Source organism: Parus major, chromosome 2, assembly GCF_001522545.3.
Source record: "Parus major isolate Abel chromosome 2, Parus_major1.1, whole genome shotgun sequence".
In the NCBI taxonomy this organism is placed as follows: Eukaryota; Metazoa; Chordata; class Aves; order Passeriformes; family Paridae; genus Parus; species Parus major.
Window position 1 is genome coordinate 128,736,474 of NC_031769.1, and position 17,264 is coordinate 128,753,737.

At 37.4% G+C, this 17,264-nt stretch overlaps 1 protein-coding gene across 2 annotated transcripts in view; it reads left to right on the top strand.

Moving 5' to 3' along the window:
* The window catches only part of CPQ (carboxypeptidase Q), a 150,633-nt gene that overhangs the window by 53,575 nt on the left and 79,794 nt on the right, over nucleotides 1-17,264 (top strand). For both annotated transcript variants that reach the window (XM_033512352.1, XM_015618259.3), the window contains exon 4: nucleotides 576-783. In XM_033512352.1, the coding sequence (XP_033368243.1) occupies nucleotides 576-783 (208 nt within the window). The remainder of the gene's footprint in view (nucleotides 1-575; nucleotides 784-17,264) is intronic.

Below are 17,264 nucleotides of genomic sequence, written 5' to 3' on the forward strand. Positions count from 1 at the left end.
ATTTTTTTTTTTGTTTAAATCTCTAAAAGATATGTCTGCTGCTGTGAGAGGGCTCACAGGTGAAGATTTTCATGCATTTTACATGGTTCTGGGCAACTGGTTTTGGGTGGCCCTCTTGAGCAGGGGGGTTGGTCCAAATGGTCTTCAGTGGTTTCTCCCAACCTCATCTGTTCTGCAATTGTGTTATTTGGACAATAGAATTAAAATTTAATAGTGAATTTTCATTTCATTACTTGTCACAGGAAAAAGAATGCACTTATGGCAAGGTGTTAATTTAGATTTTTCATTGCTTTTCTTCCGGTAAAGCAGTGAATAGAGTGTGATATCAAAGCATGGCAATGACCTAAATAGAGCTGACAATGAATAGATTTCTAGACATATATAGTAGTAACAGCCAGATATTCTGATTAATGTAAAAACACTTGATGTATTTTGTCAAGAGGTTTATTAAAAATTGTCCCTTTTGGGAATATGGTGGGGATAGTAATGAATGTATGCTTTTTAATAATTCTACAGTAATGCTAAAAGGATTACAGAGCTAAGTTAATACTGTGTTTTGTTGTTTTTTTTAACAGTCCACATACTGGGGAGCAGAGTTACCAGCCTGATGTACCCCAAATTCCCACTGCTTGCATCTCTGTGGAAGATGCTGAAATGATGTCACGAATGTCTCTCCGCGGCACTAAGATTGTTGTGCACCTGAGGATGGGAGCTAAGACTTATCCAGACTCTCTATCCTTTAACACTGTGGCAGAGATAGTTGGAAGCAAGTACCCAGAGCAGGTGGGTGAAAAGATACAAAAAACTCCTCATTTTTTCTTTAAAAATATGGAAGAAACAAACAAAAAAACCATCCCTTTCAAAGAAATCCCTAGAACAAGTAACTTTTATTCACACACTCTTATGTATTTTAGGCATCTTAGTTTTTCAGTCTTTTTCAGATAACAGGTTTCATGACTATGTTTAGCAGGTGTTGTATGTATGTTTGGAATAAACTGCACCACAAATTGCATTTGAACATGACATAATTCTACAGTGTTGACTTCCATTTATAAGACTTTTGTTCTTGCTTTCTTTTTTCTTCCAACTTCTTAGCTAAAAATCATACAAACCAAACCCGTGGTACTGAAGAATTTGTGCCTGGTATAAGGTCTTCTGTCTCAGCTTGCAACATGGAATTACTTTTCTGGCAGTATGTTTCATTGTGAAAATGTTGATGCAACCTCAATTATAGCAGCACTAGAAATTGCTGCAAGAGTCCCTGCTGAGCCACAATGCTTTTTTAAACACTGTACTTTTATGGTTTCAGTGGAGGAGAAGGAGAATGACTATCTCTGACCTTTAAACCAGGCAAGAGATTTTATCTATTTAAGAGATTTTATCTTTTCTGAGATAACAGTTCAGTAGCTCTGGCTTGTGGTGTCTAGAGTTCCTCATTATTAGCATGACTGTACAGTTTCTGTACAGCAACTTGATCACTGGGCAGGGAAAGAGTAACTACCCTGGTGTGGTTCATTGGTTTCCATAACCCGTGAGTCTAGCTTCATGAAACAATATTTACAATATTATTACAAGTTAAATGTTCCAATTTTATGATTAGGATGCATTTAATTTTATGTCATCTGCATTTCTTACGATGTTTCTAACTAGTTAATAGGCTATCTTTCCTGAATTATGTTTGGTGTATTTCAAAATTTGACATTTCAATTCAGGGTATGAAGTGTTCAAATGTAGACTTCAAAGATACGTTAAGGTACTTGCCTGGGTTTGATTTTCCCTTTGCTGTCCTGCTCTGTTTCTTTAAGTAATGAAGTGGATTGGGATCTCTTCACTACTTCCATTGAAAAGCTCATTTTTTTAAAACACTGGATAAAGGCTTATTTACAAACCCCCTGCTGATGTCAATAGGAGTGGTAGTGGACACACTTTGAAAATGTAACCAAGAAACAGAAAAATAAAACAAGTGAATGTTTAGGGGTTTTAGTACTTAGTTCCTTTTGGACCCTTAATGAGTGATTCACCATGCTAATTCCATTTTGTTATTCTGGTAAAAATGGGAACCATCTTGCTATTTAGGCAATAAAATACACTGCAGATCCAAACTCTTACAAGGTTCTCTATACCAAAGTGTTTCAAAATGCAGTACAAATCCAGGGGAACAGAAAGGTGCCATTTCCATGGGCAGTTTTAATTTTGAATCAAAACAAACCCAAATCTGGATCTCTGAACTCTGGGTGAGAAATCAACAGTGGGTTGCATTGCTCTTACAAAGGTCTAAAGCAAAACAGTTTAAAATTAAGTTGAAACCTGTGAAACATAACTGGTCACAGGTATTGCAGCAAATTATAACTTAAACCCCTGAAATTTAGTTGAAAATGTGAGTTGCTGGAGGGACACCAAAGAAAGTGTGTGAAGTCTGGTGAAAAGTGATTCAGCTCAAGATGTAACTACACATTTAGGTATACTTGTGTTCATCTATATATTGACCAGAATTTTATATACTGCTTGATTTATAAATAATTCATTAACTCCTTCCATGAGATTTTAATATATTTATTAAAAATAACCACCATGAACTGAAATAATATTTGTCTGCCAAGTTTATGTTACAAGCAATATTAATTATTATTATCATTAAAATATGTTAAAAGAGGAAATAATTTTTTTAATATCTGTTTAGGGTTTTTGGGGGATTCTTTTTTGTTTTGTTTTGGTTTGGTTTTTTGTGGGGTTTTGTTTTTGTTGTTGTTTTTTATTTGACCACTTCTGCAGCATATCCAATTCTGTTCCTACTTTTTCAATCAGTTTTCCAAGTGTTTTATGTGGATTCTTGCATATAGCAATTGGGGTTTTGGGTGGTAAAACTAGAAAAATGTTAAGGAAAACAGAAAAATAGTAGTTGACATATATTTGATATATTTTCCTAAAGGTTTGCTGTATTTTAGACTTAGCGTTCTGAAAGTCATTGCTACTGCAAGAATTGTTGAAATCATAAAAATAGAATTGTTCGAGTTGCAAACCTTATTTTAAGTACCTATGCTTTACTTCAACACATTTGCATTCCCAAGTAACCTGAAGCAGTAAAAGAAATGTTATTGCTGCTTTGTGAAGCATCAAGCTCTCAGGGGTGCATTCATTGTCAGAGGTGATGATGTGACATAAGTGCAGATGTCCTGTGTCTTTTTGAGGCATCTCTGTACCCAATGCACAAGTACTTTTGAAAAATTGACCCACTGATACTTCAGCATGTTTCCCTCCTGCTTTGTCCTTTCTGTTTTTCTGGCCAGTAGGCAGTAAGCAAATGTTCCAGCTAGAAAAAATGTATGAAGGTGAAACCTACTGCAAGCTGCAACTTTGCAGTGTCAAGTTTTCAGGTGGTGTGGAAAGCATCTGAACAGAAAAAGGAAATGGATTTTGTCATGCTGTCAGTAAAGTTCAGTGTCTCACCAATGTCTCTATTCTGTTTATAATTATATTATTCCTTCTAAGTTAGGAAAGGACTGTTCATTCCAGACAAGACTCTTCCTATGTCAGAGCAGGTGTGATTGTGTGTGATCACACAGAGACACCCACCATCCTCATGAGAGTTGAGGTACTTGTTTAGTGCCTGCTGAGGCCTGATTAACCTGTAAGTGCCAAAAGAGGTGAGCCTGTACCTATAAGATAATGAATTTGAGATCCATCTTTTTGTCATATAAACAAATGGAAAGCAGTGGGACCAAATGTGCTATGACTTGATGTCCTAGCAGCCTTTCTGAGCTTGGGATCCCATTCTCAGGGTGCTTAGAACGGCAGTGTGAGTAGAAAACCTGTGAGTTGTGGGACTTAACATATTTGTCTGTATGACTCCTGACAATTGAGGCAATGGATTTGTGAAAGGTATGGTAGCAGAACCTACTTAGGTCCAGGCTATTGCAGGTTAGAGACATTTGCAGTCCATTCCCGACTTCTATCTTGAAGGAGTATTTGAGCACTCTGTTGCACCTAGGCCCATGTTGTTAGCATCCTTTTGTGCTGTATTGTGTTTTGCTGAGATGTTTTATTTAAACTATGTAAGCTGACACTGGAGACTGACTGACTGAGAAATTCTCAAGTTAACTAATGTGGTTTTCATTTGAAATTCAGGCAGAGCTGGCAGTAAAACATGTTTGTCTTCTCATTTTAATACAGATGTAACATGATTGGTCTTAAAGTGCAGCAGCAACCATTCCCATCTCTGGGGAAATGCTATAAATAGCAGCTGTTTGTTGTTAATCTGGCTTCAATGTGCCTAATGTGCCAAACATGGAACCACAAAATATGTGATTAACTGAAAAGGTATCAAAGTGGATAAAGTTATAACTCTTCTACAATCTTGACTTTGAGTGTCCTTTCATACTGTGTGTTTCTTGGTGCACAGCACTGTTTTACTTATCCTACAGTTACTAAGTGATGGAAAAGCTGTTTCCTAAGTGCGCTACAAAGTACATAAATTTAATGGCTGATCATTATTCTGTCATCCAGGATAAATACTTTAGAGAAGGAACAGAGGTGCTTATAAGTGGCCTTTTCAGAATCCTGGAGAGCTGTTCCAGGAATTCACTCTACAAAGATTTTTGGCCTCCTGTTTTTATGGAATACCGTGTCTACAGTATGTACCATTTGAAAAGCATCTCCGTTTTGAACACCAAGGACATGAAAGATCATTGAAGAATATACTGTAGCTTAGAGCCAAGTTTGAGCAGTGCTTTGAAAGTAGCAGTCCTAGGGATGACCTGAGAAACAGAGATGCTAAAGTAGTAGCATAGAATGTGAGGTTCTTTACCAGTCTGTGATTGATGTAACAGAACCTGTTCTGCAAAGGACATAGATGCTTATTTTCTTTTTCATTTTTCTTCCTTTCCCAGTTTCAAAGATCAGCCCTGTCTCAGATTTTGTGATACTGGGCAAAGATCCAGGGAACAAGAGAACATGAGAATTGTCCAGGCTTCTGAGCCTGTTAGGCATTCATGCACATAACGGAAGAAATAATTTGTAGACCAAAAATCCACCCTAACCTCAAGAAAAAAAAAATCAACACAAAACAACCAGACTTTTCTGAAGATGTATAATACTCAGTGCAGTGTTGTTTTATGGCCTGGCATCAGTTCTACATATGTTAACAAAATGTCTATCCATTAGCTCTTTGATGTGGCTTCCAGATATCCCTATGCTCAAAGTAAATCATGCATACAATAGAGCTTTGAGGAGAAATGTTTTAAGAGCCTGATGCCATCATGTTATGGCTCCATTATCACATTTTCTCCATGTGGATTGTTTTACTATTCATTCCAAAATGTTGAAGGATTTCTAAATACAATTCTGTGAGCCTCTCTCCTGTGACTGTAAGCTGATATGTGTTGCTGCTACAATTTAAGTGAATTTGAAAGAATTAGAAGATTATTGTGGAGATTTGGTTTTGAAAGTTTTAAGAGTGCCAACCCATGACTTCATGGCAGTGAACTGATGGGCAAAAGAAGTAGAAAAAGAAATGGTAAGAAAAAAACAACAGAAAGGGTGAAGAAAGAATATTGGTATTGTTAGGAGATGATGTATTTTCTTTGAAGTATTTTTGTTGATATTTGCTGAAATAAGTAGTACCTCTGGGTGTCTTTGTTTTATTAATAACTGGCTTTCATACTATTAATTGTAGGCTCTCTTTTATCCTGTGCCTTGTAGGAGTGGCAGTATTGCTGTAATTTGTTCTAAGACAGAGGTCCTGTCATGATGAAAACAGTCAAATTAATATGAAACTGGAGGAAATTTTTCCTTTGTAATGTGATCATTTTCTTTTTTTATTTGTTTGTTTATTTATTTCTTTAACTACCAGAAGGCCTATCTGATTTTAAGACTAAAGTGTATGCTGGATTTTGTGGTGTAAGTCTTGGCAAATATTCTAAAACTTGAATCACCTATTTAGAACCCAAGAGCTGACTGAAAGTATTTAATTCTGCTAAGGAGAACTTGGCAGTAGTTTGCCTTCTGATTAAATGCCCATTGCACTCTAATTGCGTTTTTAGAAACTTCAGTATCTGGGTATATAATAGTTACAACTTAAATTTCATTTGTGCATATGGGGTTGATGTTGTTTAGTGACAACAGTTGAAAGACATTGTACTACTTCGAGCTGAAATATTGGTGGAAAAAGTGAATGTTTATATGTGGAAGAAAGATTCAAAACAACTTAGATATTTTCAAAAATTACTTTACTGATACAGTTTTTCTTGGAGGAATCAGTTCAGGTTCACCAGTGTAGTGTGACCTTTATGAAGTTCATGTATTTTCCAGTTGTCCCGACCGTGTCTATAAGTGGGCAGGTGAGAGTGCGGGAGATGGTCAGGGTGATAGCAGCCTCTGCTGATCTTGAAGACACCCGAAGCTGCTCTGTGTCCCAGATTGGTGATACCAGAGGAGGACTAAGGGATGTGCTCCACTAGATCTGGGCAAAACAGCCACTCTTTGAAAGGGTTCTCCCCTTGCCAGCTGAGGCGCAGTTGCTGTCACTGCATACAAACCATTGCAATATGAAGGAAATATATATTGGCTGTAGTGGCCACCAATGCTTGCTCTGCAGGGAGCAGCACCTTCTTAGGGTCTCAACTCAGTGGCACACAACTGGCAGTGTCCTAGGTCACTGCAGCACCAGGATGACAGTGACAAGGGGTGAGGACATCTAGGTGGCCTTCCTCAACACAGTGGAGTTTGGAAGAATTGAATGATGTTGTCACCCTGCTATATATGTTCTATTTTTATTCTCTTGATGGAATTCTAGCCAGTGAGCTTCCTGCCTTCCACCTGAGTGTGGTCATAGATATCACCTGTACATGACAGCTGGCTGCCCACCCCAGCCCCTTTCTTTATTTGAACCTAGACTGGTTTCTGCCCAAAGCTACTAGCTGGACCTTTGCTCTGGGCACTACTCTTCAGAGTGTTTGGTTGTGTTTTAAATGCTTTACATCCTAAACTGTAATCAACTAAATTCTGAGACTAGAAATTAAAAAGTAACATTTAAAGTGCTTGTTCTGATGGCCAGCAAATGCAGTTTTGTAGTCCTTTTGATGGTGTGAGTATAAACAGATATGCTATAATAATTTTTCTTTCCATCCGTTCTTTTGTCTCTACTCCCACACAGCAGTTTAAAGAATTACAGTGGGATTTTATTTCAGTAATAATTTACAAATACACATAGGATTTAAAAATGGTTGTGAAAGCTCTTTTCCTCCACATTGTAAAAGTTATCTTCTAAAATTACATTGCATCTTTCATGGATTCTGGTATGCAAGAATATCTAAAGGGTAGTCCTGGGTTTGGCAGATGTAAAACCTGCCTGAGGCATGAAGTAAGAAACATCACAATATTGAGGAGTAAGGAGGAAGAAACAGTGCTTTTCATTTCATTTTGAATAAGTAGGTGCCAGAAAGACTATTGCCAAGTGTCAAGGATTAGTCTGAAAACAACTCCCCTCTGCAGGGGTTGTCAAATACCTGGACTTGTATGTTTGTATTTGTTAGCTTCAGACTATATGCTTAATCTTGTACAACAGAAGGAGGACTACCAAGACCTTGTCTTTTCATGAATGTCATGCTAAAGAAGTGCATATTTTCCATGCAAGTCTAATGGAAAACTGCTTGTCTAAGAGTATGTGGGTTGGATATAGAGGGCTGTTCAACACAGATTCAGAGATTCCCATATGCAGAACCAAGGTGGAAGATCTGGCAGTGAGATTTTTATCTAGTGGACATTGTTGATGGAATGAAAGGAGAAATGCTAAAAGGAGTGAAATGTAAAATGGTCAGGTGGGGAGTGAAATGAAAGGGGGAAAGAATTTGGTCTTCAATCACACTGAGATACCAACAGCAGAGTTGTTTCTCTCAGAACTCTGTAATTGCAACAACTGAGATGGTTACTTAAGGATGTAGAGGAGTATGTAGCAGAATTCATAGTTTTGGTGGTGAGAGAGCTGGTGAAACATGGAACCCCCTGAACTGTGGGTAGACTTGCAGGGTTTTAGGCATCACATTGCTACTTCATGAGATCTGGGAGTGGGGAGGGGTGGTGTAAACAATAAGCTGGCACAGTTGATGTGGTCTTTAATGGAATTGTTCTCAAGATCTTGGTTTACTAGCAAAGTACATGCTTAAATGTTAATGTAACTTATTTTTTTCTTTTAAAAATACCTTTGCCATGTAGCTTATACTTTGGTCTAGAAGGAGGTCTCCAAGCTTCTGAGACTTTAAAGGTCTTGAACTTTGCCACTCTAGCTTTATTGTAAATGTAGTTGCAATGATGCAGACATATTTACTATGATTTGGCAAAGCAAAATACCCTGTAAAACACACAATACCAGTAAAATCTGTCTGAAATGCTTGTTGATAAAATGTTAAAGATCTTGTGAGTCTCACAGGCACAGATTTTAATTAAATCAAAGAATGAGTTTTGTTCATAGTTTCTCAACTATTGTCAGTACTTATAATAATATGTCATGATGTAATATGTAAGTTATCTAGAATTTCATTGTGCACAAATATAATTCTAATTCATTGTAACAGGTAAATGAAATTTTGGACAAAAATCCTGGTTGACTCTTTTCAATAGTATATTTCACTGACATATGTGTTTAGAACTGAGATCCCATTTTTCTTTACTGAACTCACAAAGGAAAAAAAATGATGTTACGGGGTCTTTAAAAGAAAATATGTTTTGTACTACAGGTTTTGTAGATTTGCTTCTTTATATGTGTTAAAAAGCGTGTTCCTCACAGTCTGCGTTGACTTTCCACATCAGTTTTTATTCTGTCATTTATCCCATAGACTAGTTTACAGATTTGAGCAAAAATATACTAAAATATGTTTTTCTCTGGTAGTTACACAATTCCTTGACAATTCTTTCCCAGTGTTTGAATTTACAACCATCATTGTGAAATGTTAGTCTCAAAAACAGTTTAAATGCTCTGGTGTAAATTATTCAGAAAAAAACTCTGTGTTTCAATTCATTTAATCAGACATTATCATGTAGAGGGTGAATGGAAAAATATAATGATGTAAGATGAAATTGTCTGAAAACTATATTGCATTAGAAATCCCACCACATCAGTGGGCTTTTTTATCTAGAGTGCATGTACGTAAATAGAGGTAGAATTCTCCATGTACTTAAAGTATTTTAAAGTGGGGAATGATATTAATGCTGTCTCACTACTTCTGTAATTCTAGGCTTTATTTTTTTAATCATGTACCTGGCCTTATGATCATTGTGTAACTTAGTTTTTACTTTCAGTGATGTCAACTGGACAAAGATTTTTTTCATCCTCTTCATGTGCCAAGTTTAATATGCTGCTTGTGTGAGAAAGTTCTTTAAGAAATAATAATCTTTCACTGTAAAGGCATTTGTCGCTGTAAGATGTATATATATATGTGTGTGTGTGTATATATATGTGTCTATATATCTGTGTGTATATATATGTGTGTGTGTGTATATGTATATGTATGTATGTATGTATATGTGTATATATATATATATATATACACACAAGACAGTTTTAGGACACTGCCTTCTCTGGCATGCTGCTTGGCAGACTAGAGCATATTCTACCATTCCAAATGGGAAATCTCAGTCATCCAGCTTCTCGCCAAGAGAAAATTGCTCAGGTCTGAAATGTGATGTTCTTCATCCTCTTCTTTCACCTTACAAATAATCAGGATGAGGACCTGAGGCCACATTATTCTTTGTGAAGGAAACGAAAAACCGTATCTGTAACTGTTGTCAAGTGTGTTCCTCTCTGTCTTACCTTACAAGCAGATAATACAGCTCATGGTCTGTTCTGCTTGTATGACTTTGTTTCTTGGCATTGTGAACCTGAACTCTTGGATTTGCATTCTCCACTTCTGCCTGAAGTCCGCTGACCTTAGTTTATAAGTTAAAGTGCTCCAGGGATCTGTTCACTTAGCTGGAATTAATGTTCAGATGATACTTTATTTGTCCGTCTCTTAACACGTTCTGCAAGTTGTTCTGCAGGTCCTTCTGGAAGACTGCAGCTGTGCATATAAATAGGCTATATAGTTAATAACCCTATTTATAGCAAGCCCAAGCCTGATGTTCTTTTCTCATTAGACTTTCCAGCCTTCTAATAAGTTAAAAAAATAATTGGATTGCACCCTTATCCACTGAGTACGGTACATTTACTTTTTCATTGATTAATTTGGCAGTTTAAGCTAAAATTGCCTAGACTAATTTAAATTATTAGTTTCAGGAAAGATACAAGTATAAAGAAATATAAATAAGATGTCTGACAGATCAGTTAAATTTCAACAAAATTAGTAAGGATAAAATTCTAGATTATATGAAAATACTTAAAATTTATATTATTTTGTCTGTGGACTTTGTTATGCACACAATGTCCTGTTTGGGATCAACATAACAGCCCATGTTGCTCCTTCAAAATACCCAGCAAGCCTTTCAGAATGCTTGAGAATGCTTTCAGAATGCTCCAGGTCAGCAATGGTTAGGACTCAAATTACTTCAATTTTCTTTAATTTCTTAACATGGTTTCCAGTAAATTAAGAGCAACTTGAGCTAAGTTCACAGTCACACTTCATTGTGACCTTCTGAATCTGGTGGTGACTGGACCATGCTGAGGGAATGTGATTACAGGTGTTGCCAGGGTCAGAAACTTGAAAGTACTAAGTACTCTGAAGAAGTAAATAGTTCTGGCAAACTTATCAGGATGAAATGGGATCTGTTTTTCTTTAGGAAGCAGAAATTCAATGTATAATGTGTCCCTGTGTGCATCATACAAGATCCTTGCCCCTGTTCACTGAAAGCAGTTCTACAGTACTTACAACTTAGCAGGCATGGTACAAATTGTATGATGAGATTATATCCAGCTTTGTCTTTGGAAGGTCTGCCCTGCCCTGTAAGAAAGCATGTTTTAGACACATTCACAACTGGGGGAATTGAAGAGTGACACTTGAAGAACATGTTTGTACACACAAGTGGAGTCATCTAGACATCTTTCATGAGTGCATAAGTTCCTAAGAGAGCATCTGGTTGGGCAAGTTGTAATTGCTGCTGTTTGCTTCAAAAGCATCTGCATGAAAGAGATGCTTTGTTTTCTAATTATCTATGTAGCCCATTTAAAAATCTTTTTGTGACCTTTCAGCATAGGATTCTGCAACCTCACAAAGCACAAATCTTAGTTATTTAAGATCCAGACAGTAATACATAGTTGGGAAAATACAGAATTTACATGTCTTTCAAATTAAACCATTTGCTATTAAATTCAATGTTGGTAAAAGAAACCAAGTTTTTATTGAAAAGCACAGGGACATCTTTGGTTTCTAATAAGAAGCTTTTCCCTAATTGGAAAAGGCTGTGCATGTTTAAAGGTATAACAAAAAGAAAATTCCAACCAAACCTTCCCCTGCATAACTGAGGATCACTTAAGGCATTTAATAAGATGAATTCTGAAAGCCACTAAAATGTTGAAGAACGAGCAGCTAGCATGCACTAATTTTAGCTGTTAAAATCTAGTGGCATAGAAACTGTATAAATTGCTATAAATACAGTTTTAGTGGTTTGAAGAGATATTCTTTGTCTATAATTGCATTTGCATTTAAATGTATATCTTTTAGGAATAGATAAAAATTTCTTCTCTCAGGGTGGTACAAAAAGATACTTCTTAGCATGGTTTCAATAACTTTATCTTGCTTCTTTGAGCACTTTATAATCTATTGTTGAATCTTTGAAGCAGAGAACTGATTTTTTTTTCTTTTCCCTTATCTGAAACCACATATTTGATTGTAATGTGAATCATAATTGCTAATAACAATTTAAAACTGGGCTGTTGGAACAAGCAGAACCAGAGATCAAAGGATTATCTGCAATGTGTTCAATAAATACAGCATGTTGCTTTATGGATGTAACACTGACTTGGGGTATGACTGTAGTGACTCAATTGTGTCTTTTCGATCACGTAACTCAAACCATCCATCTCTTGTGGTGTAGAATAAATGATGTCTTTGTCTCCTTTTTCATTGATGAACCAACTGCAGATAGAAACTCTGTCAGATGATAATTTACAGAAGTTATTTTTCTGAAACAATTAGCATAATATTGTGCTATTGATCTAAAACTGACCTACTGAATTAGTAATTAAGAAACCTCCATTTATCTGAAGATCTCTAGACAGTCCAGTGAAGAAGAGGTGTTTTTCCAGAGCTCTCTTCATTTTGTCTTCAGTGTCGCAGGTTTATTTAGACTTGTGCTTCTAAAAGAAAATAAAATTATTTCTGGAACAGGTTTAACAAACATGCATGTTTAATAATTTTGTTCTGCAGTTAAAATTGGAATTGATTGAATGTGTGTATCCATACATAAGATCAATATTTTAAAATGTGATAAATGTAAAATGTTTATCACAATCTTCTTTGAACCTTGGAAAGAGGATCTTTTCACCTTTTGCTTTAATGCTTTTTGAAAAGAATAAAAAGGGGAAATGGTAGCATAAATAGAAAAAATTGGCTCAAACTGTGAGCAAAGGAATGAAATAATTCTACATCATTTTTTTTTTTCACATGCATAATAAATGACACAAAATATTTAATTGTGAATAATGAAGCCATTTTTAGATAGTTTTACTATCACAAATTTACAAATCCAAAGCAAATATGAATTCAAGATATCACAATGTGATCTCCTGCTACAGTCTTGGACCTAGTCTTACAACCTGTACCACTGAAACACTACTCAAATATCAGATATTGCACTGCATTGCACTGGTGGGATGCCATATTTCTACCTCTCTTCCCCTCACATCCTATCATCATAAACCAGCAGCCTTCCCCAAGATGTAATCCACACCATCTGGTTTACTGCAGTCCCTTTTTGAAGTGGTGTGGATTGTCTGTCATCCTTCTTCCATTTGTTTGAAATTAATTGCAGGAATTGCTTAGCTGTGTGCTACAGCCAGATTCTCACACTGTGGCCTGCAGAGTACCAAATGATGGAAATCTTTTTAGTGGTTGACAAATTGAGTCAGCTGGTGGGCAGGCTGCAGATTTGGGAAGAGGAAGGAAGTATTGTGCAGGTCACAAGACTGTGACCCTTGTGGCTCTTTGGCTCAGCCATGAATGGGGTCATTTTGTGGGTCAGGAGCACATTTTTGAATGCAGAGCTGTACCGAAATTCCCATCGTGTTTCTTGCGGTCAGTCTTATTTATTTTTATGATGCTTTAACTGTGCACTGCTCTGCTGTTCCACTGCTGAGTGTCTGCACATGTGGTGAACATGTCTTCCGCAACTCCCCCAGCTGGATTGGGCTAGGGAGTGCTGACTTTGCAAGGCTGGGTCCTGGGGAAAGGCAATTGGAGGTTGGGAGCTTTCACTCTGCGCTGCTAAAGAGAATTTTCATCTTCAGTTGACCACTTGATGTAATCCGTGCAGGGCTAGCATTATGAGTGAGGTACATTTATTTTGATTACGAGTTTTAAGTAACTGCTTTCTGAGTTCAAGGTGACCTACAAAGGATTGCTTCTTCTACCCACTTCCAATTTATGCCTTGAAAGGAAGTGGGGGAAGAAGCATTAAGAAAAAGTTTCTACTTTTGGGTATTTATGCTTTAAAGTAACTCAAAGAAACAATGTGCCCACTGCTATTCTCTCTGAACCTCTCATTCACAAGCAAAACCACAGAGGTACTACTCAAAGGCTGCTGTAAGCTTGTCTGATGGAATTTAGTCTTCTAGAATTAGCATGGTCAGTGCCCAGGTCAGAAGATGCCTGTGTTTCAAATTTAATGGTTAAAAAAGAGACAACATTCATGGCTTCCTGAGTTATCTGTCAGGATACTTCTGGTCCTTCCTCAAGCAGTACCCATGAATGGTGATGAAACTCCTCTTCAGTTCTCTCTTCCTTCTTTTCAGCAACCTCAGAGAATTGTGAACTGTTAAAAAAGCATAGACTCAGGCACCAATAACACATCAATGAGACAAGTCTACATTTTCTTTCTTCTGCACCATGGATTTCATCTGCAATAGGATCCAGATTGCATTGGTCTGGTGCTTAGATGAGATCAGTTCACAAATGAAGAACAGATAGATGATGGTGAACTTGACAGAGGAGAGTTCTAGTGGCACAAAAAGGCATGCTGGGAAGCCTGGTGCTTCTGTCTTCTACTGAAGATACGTACTGTATACTGGTAAATTTTGTTTAGTTGTATTTAAGGTATTGTCATGGAGTTACTTTACCGTTAAGAAAAGTTGAAGTTTCTGGGAACTGCCTGGAGTCTTTTCTCCTGACCAATTATCGGTCATTGCTGAGAATTGACAGCAGTTTAGGCCATTGAAAAGTGGGATCAACTTGTGAACCCTACCTTAAAGTGTAAAACCAGAGCTCTCTTGGTTCTCTTTGTTTCCTGGCTGTGAAGAGCGCGGAGCTCCGGCCTCCCGTTCCCAGCCCAGGCCATGCGGCCGGGCGGGGACAGGGCTGGGCCTGCCGCGTCTCCCGGCCGGGAGATGCGGGCCCTGCGGGGGGTTTTCCCCGGGCTCTGGCCGGGCCGGGCCGAGCTGATCTCTGGCTCGGCTGCAGGGTTTTTGATGTAACTAAATTCACTAGAAACTGCTGAGTGAAGAAGAAGAGAGACTCTGGACCTGCAGTGGGCTGAGGCGGCGACTACACTCTCCTGAGCAGCCATGAGGAACTCTCCATCACAGACGGCTCCAGTTCCTGCACCGGCCGAGGCCACAGAACTACCTACAACAGCCTGGGCAAGATTTTAACTCTTTCATTACCCAGATGAGACTTGTGGATTAATCTTTTATCCAGAGAGAAAAAAGAGAGAGTGATCAACATGAAAAGAGACTTTATAAACTACCAGTGACCGGAAAGAAAAGAAGCTTCGGAAATTCTCGGTAGAGAATTAAGAAGATGCTTTAATTTAGCTGAAATATCTTTCTGTTAAAACTATGGAGATGGGCAATGAAGTCCTGAAAAGAACTCCTTTAATTCATGATAAGTATCTAGGGATGAATAAAGTGTTCAAAGTGTAAACTTGAATAATTATAGTATAGTGAAGTGCTGAGAGATTTGAAGCCTTGAGAGGCAATGAGAAAACTGTTGTCTAGTGAAGCTCACCAAAACAGGTGAAGAAGACTTTTTTGCCTTTGAATACTCATCCTTAGAAATGCTATCCCTAGACTTACGGCCCATACACACCTCAGAGTGATGTGAAAAATGGGAGGGGTGGGCTCTGATAACAGCAGCTCTGGGCAGCTGATATCAGGGCAATGGAAAACTATAACAAAAATAGTTTGCTTGTGAGAAACTCCATAAATTAACAAGAAGAAACTTCTGTTTCTCTACAAAGACTGGTGAAAAGACTGTAGCAAGAATTTGGACTGTTTTAACCACCTAAGTTCCAAAGTTTTTGTCTCTGTTGTCGTGTGAACAAAGGAATAGTGAGTAGATAGGGGATGAAAAGGTTTTTCTGGAAGTTTATTCTGGTGTTCTTATTATTGTAGTTTGTCAATAAACTTTCTTTATTCCTTTTAAGTTTTATGCCTGTTTTGCCCTTATTCTAATCCATATCTCACAGCAAGAAATAAGTAATTTTCTTAGTTATTGGTTTTAAACCACGACAGGTATTAATCCTTCTTTACTGCTCTTGAATTTTATGGGCCTATGCTATCTAAAAACACAGACTGAAAACTTTACAGTCAGTAGGTATTCTTTTCTTGCACGATGGTTCACCTTCTGACAAAGCTGTTGTAGGAGATGTTACTTCTAAAAGTTGGTCCAAGCCCGTAGAAATGAATTTCTCAGGGAATAAGGCATTCACTGACCTTTTGTTCCATAATAGGCAACCTTCTTTGACCTCACTTTCTCTACCATAGAGATACAGCACCATGTCCATCTATAAAACACTGTTTCTCCAGAAAAAAAAAATAAACAAAACTTTTTAGAAGACATTCCAATACATGGTTTTGTCTGCTTGAAATAGATTTTAGGACAAACAGTATATGACTATTTTTCCAACCCATCACAACTACACTGGGGTATAGTCTGGCATTTGCACTTCTTCGTGGAGAGAAGTGTATGTCCATGGTGGGAAACAGCCCAGAGCAGCCCTCCCTGAAAGGGTTCATGCACAGGATCTGTCAAGAAAGAGAAACCCAAGTTGCCGGTCCAAGAATGCAAGTTCTGCTCTTGGATGAAGTAATACCTTTGTCTGGGGTTTCTCTTGGATTTCATACTCCTTGGAGATGCCCAAATATTCATGATGCTAATAAACACTGGCTTAAGCCTTAGTTTGCTCAAAGATACAGTAGGCCAGATCCATGACTCATGCTGATCTGTATATTTTTTTTCTTTCTCTCTTTCTTTTGCTGGAAATTAAGCAGCTTTTCAGAGATTCAGCAAATACCAAATAGCAGCAGCCTGTGTGCTAAGCTCCCATATCAGTGTACTGCTGACTGCAGTAGTTTTCTGCTGAACACAGAGTCAAGATCTGATGTTACTACTTTAATTCTTTACATAAGTCCACTGTCCATTTTTAAATTTACTGTTCAAAATCTCTACAGTTAGATTATCTACCAATGGACACGTAGGAGACAGGTGCCAGAAGAAATTATTATAATTGATGAAGTGGAGTCTCCCAAGGAAAAAAAAATCAGATTTCATATCCAGTTATTAGAATTTTAACTTTCCCTTCTGCTGGCATCATCCTTGTCCCAACCAATCAGTCATATGAGTGAATGAAGTTATTTCTTAGTCTTATGAAAAGGAGGACTCAGAGATTTCTATTTTTACATTCATGGGAATGTGTTGGTGCAATCATGAGGGAGATCTTAGATAGCATAGCAAATGTCTTCTAAATTTATTTGTATTTTTTAAAAAAAGGAGCATATGCTGAATCCTCCTTTTTGTTGCTGAAAGTTTTGTTGTAGAGCCTGACTTGCATACTTTGAGAAAAATCTTTGGCTGAAAATAAATGTTCTGCATTGCAATAGGAATATTTTTTGTCCAATAAAACCTTATTCCAAGAAGACATGGAAAACTTTGGAAGAAATTTATGCTGTGTAAGATGCTTTGTTTCTGGGTGTGACGGCGCACAAATAAAATATATCTGACATACTGTGGTATGGAGTTACATTGTTCTTGGCAATCTAATCAGGAAGATATTTAGTGAATGTTGTCAGAGCTGGGAATGGACCAGAGCACATACTTACAAAACAATAACGTAAGAGCAGCTCATTT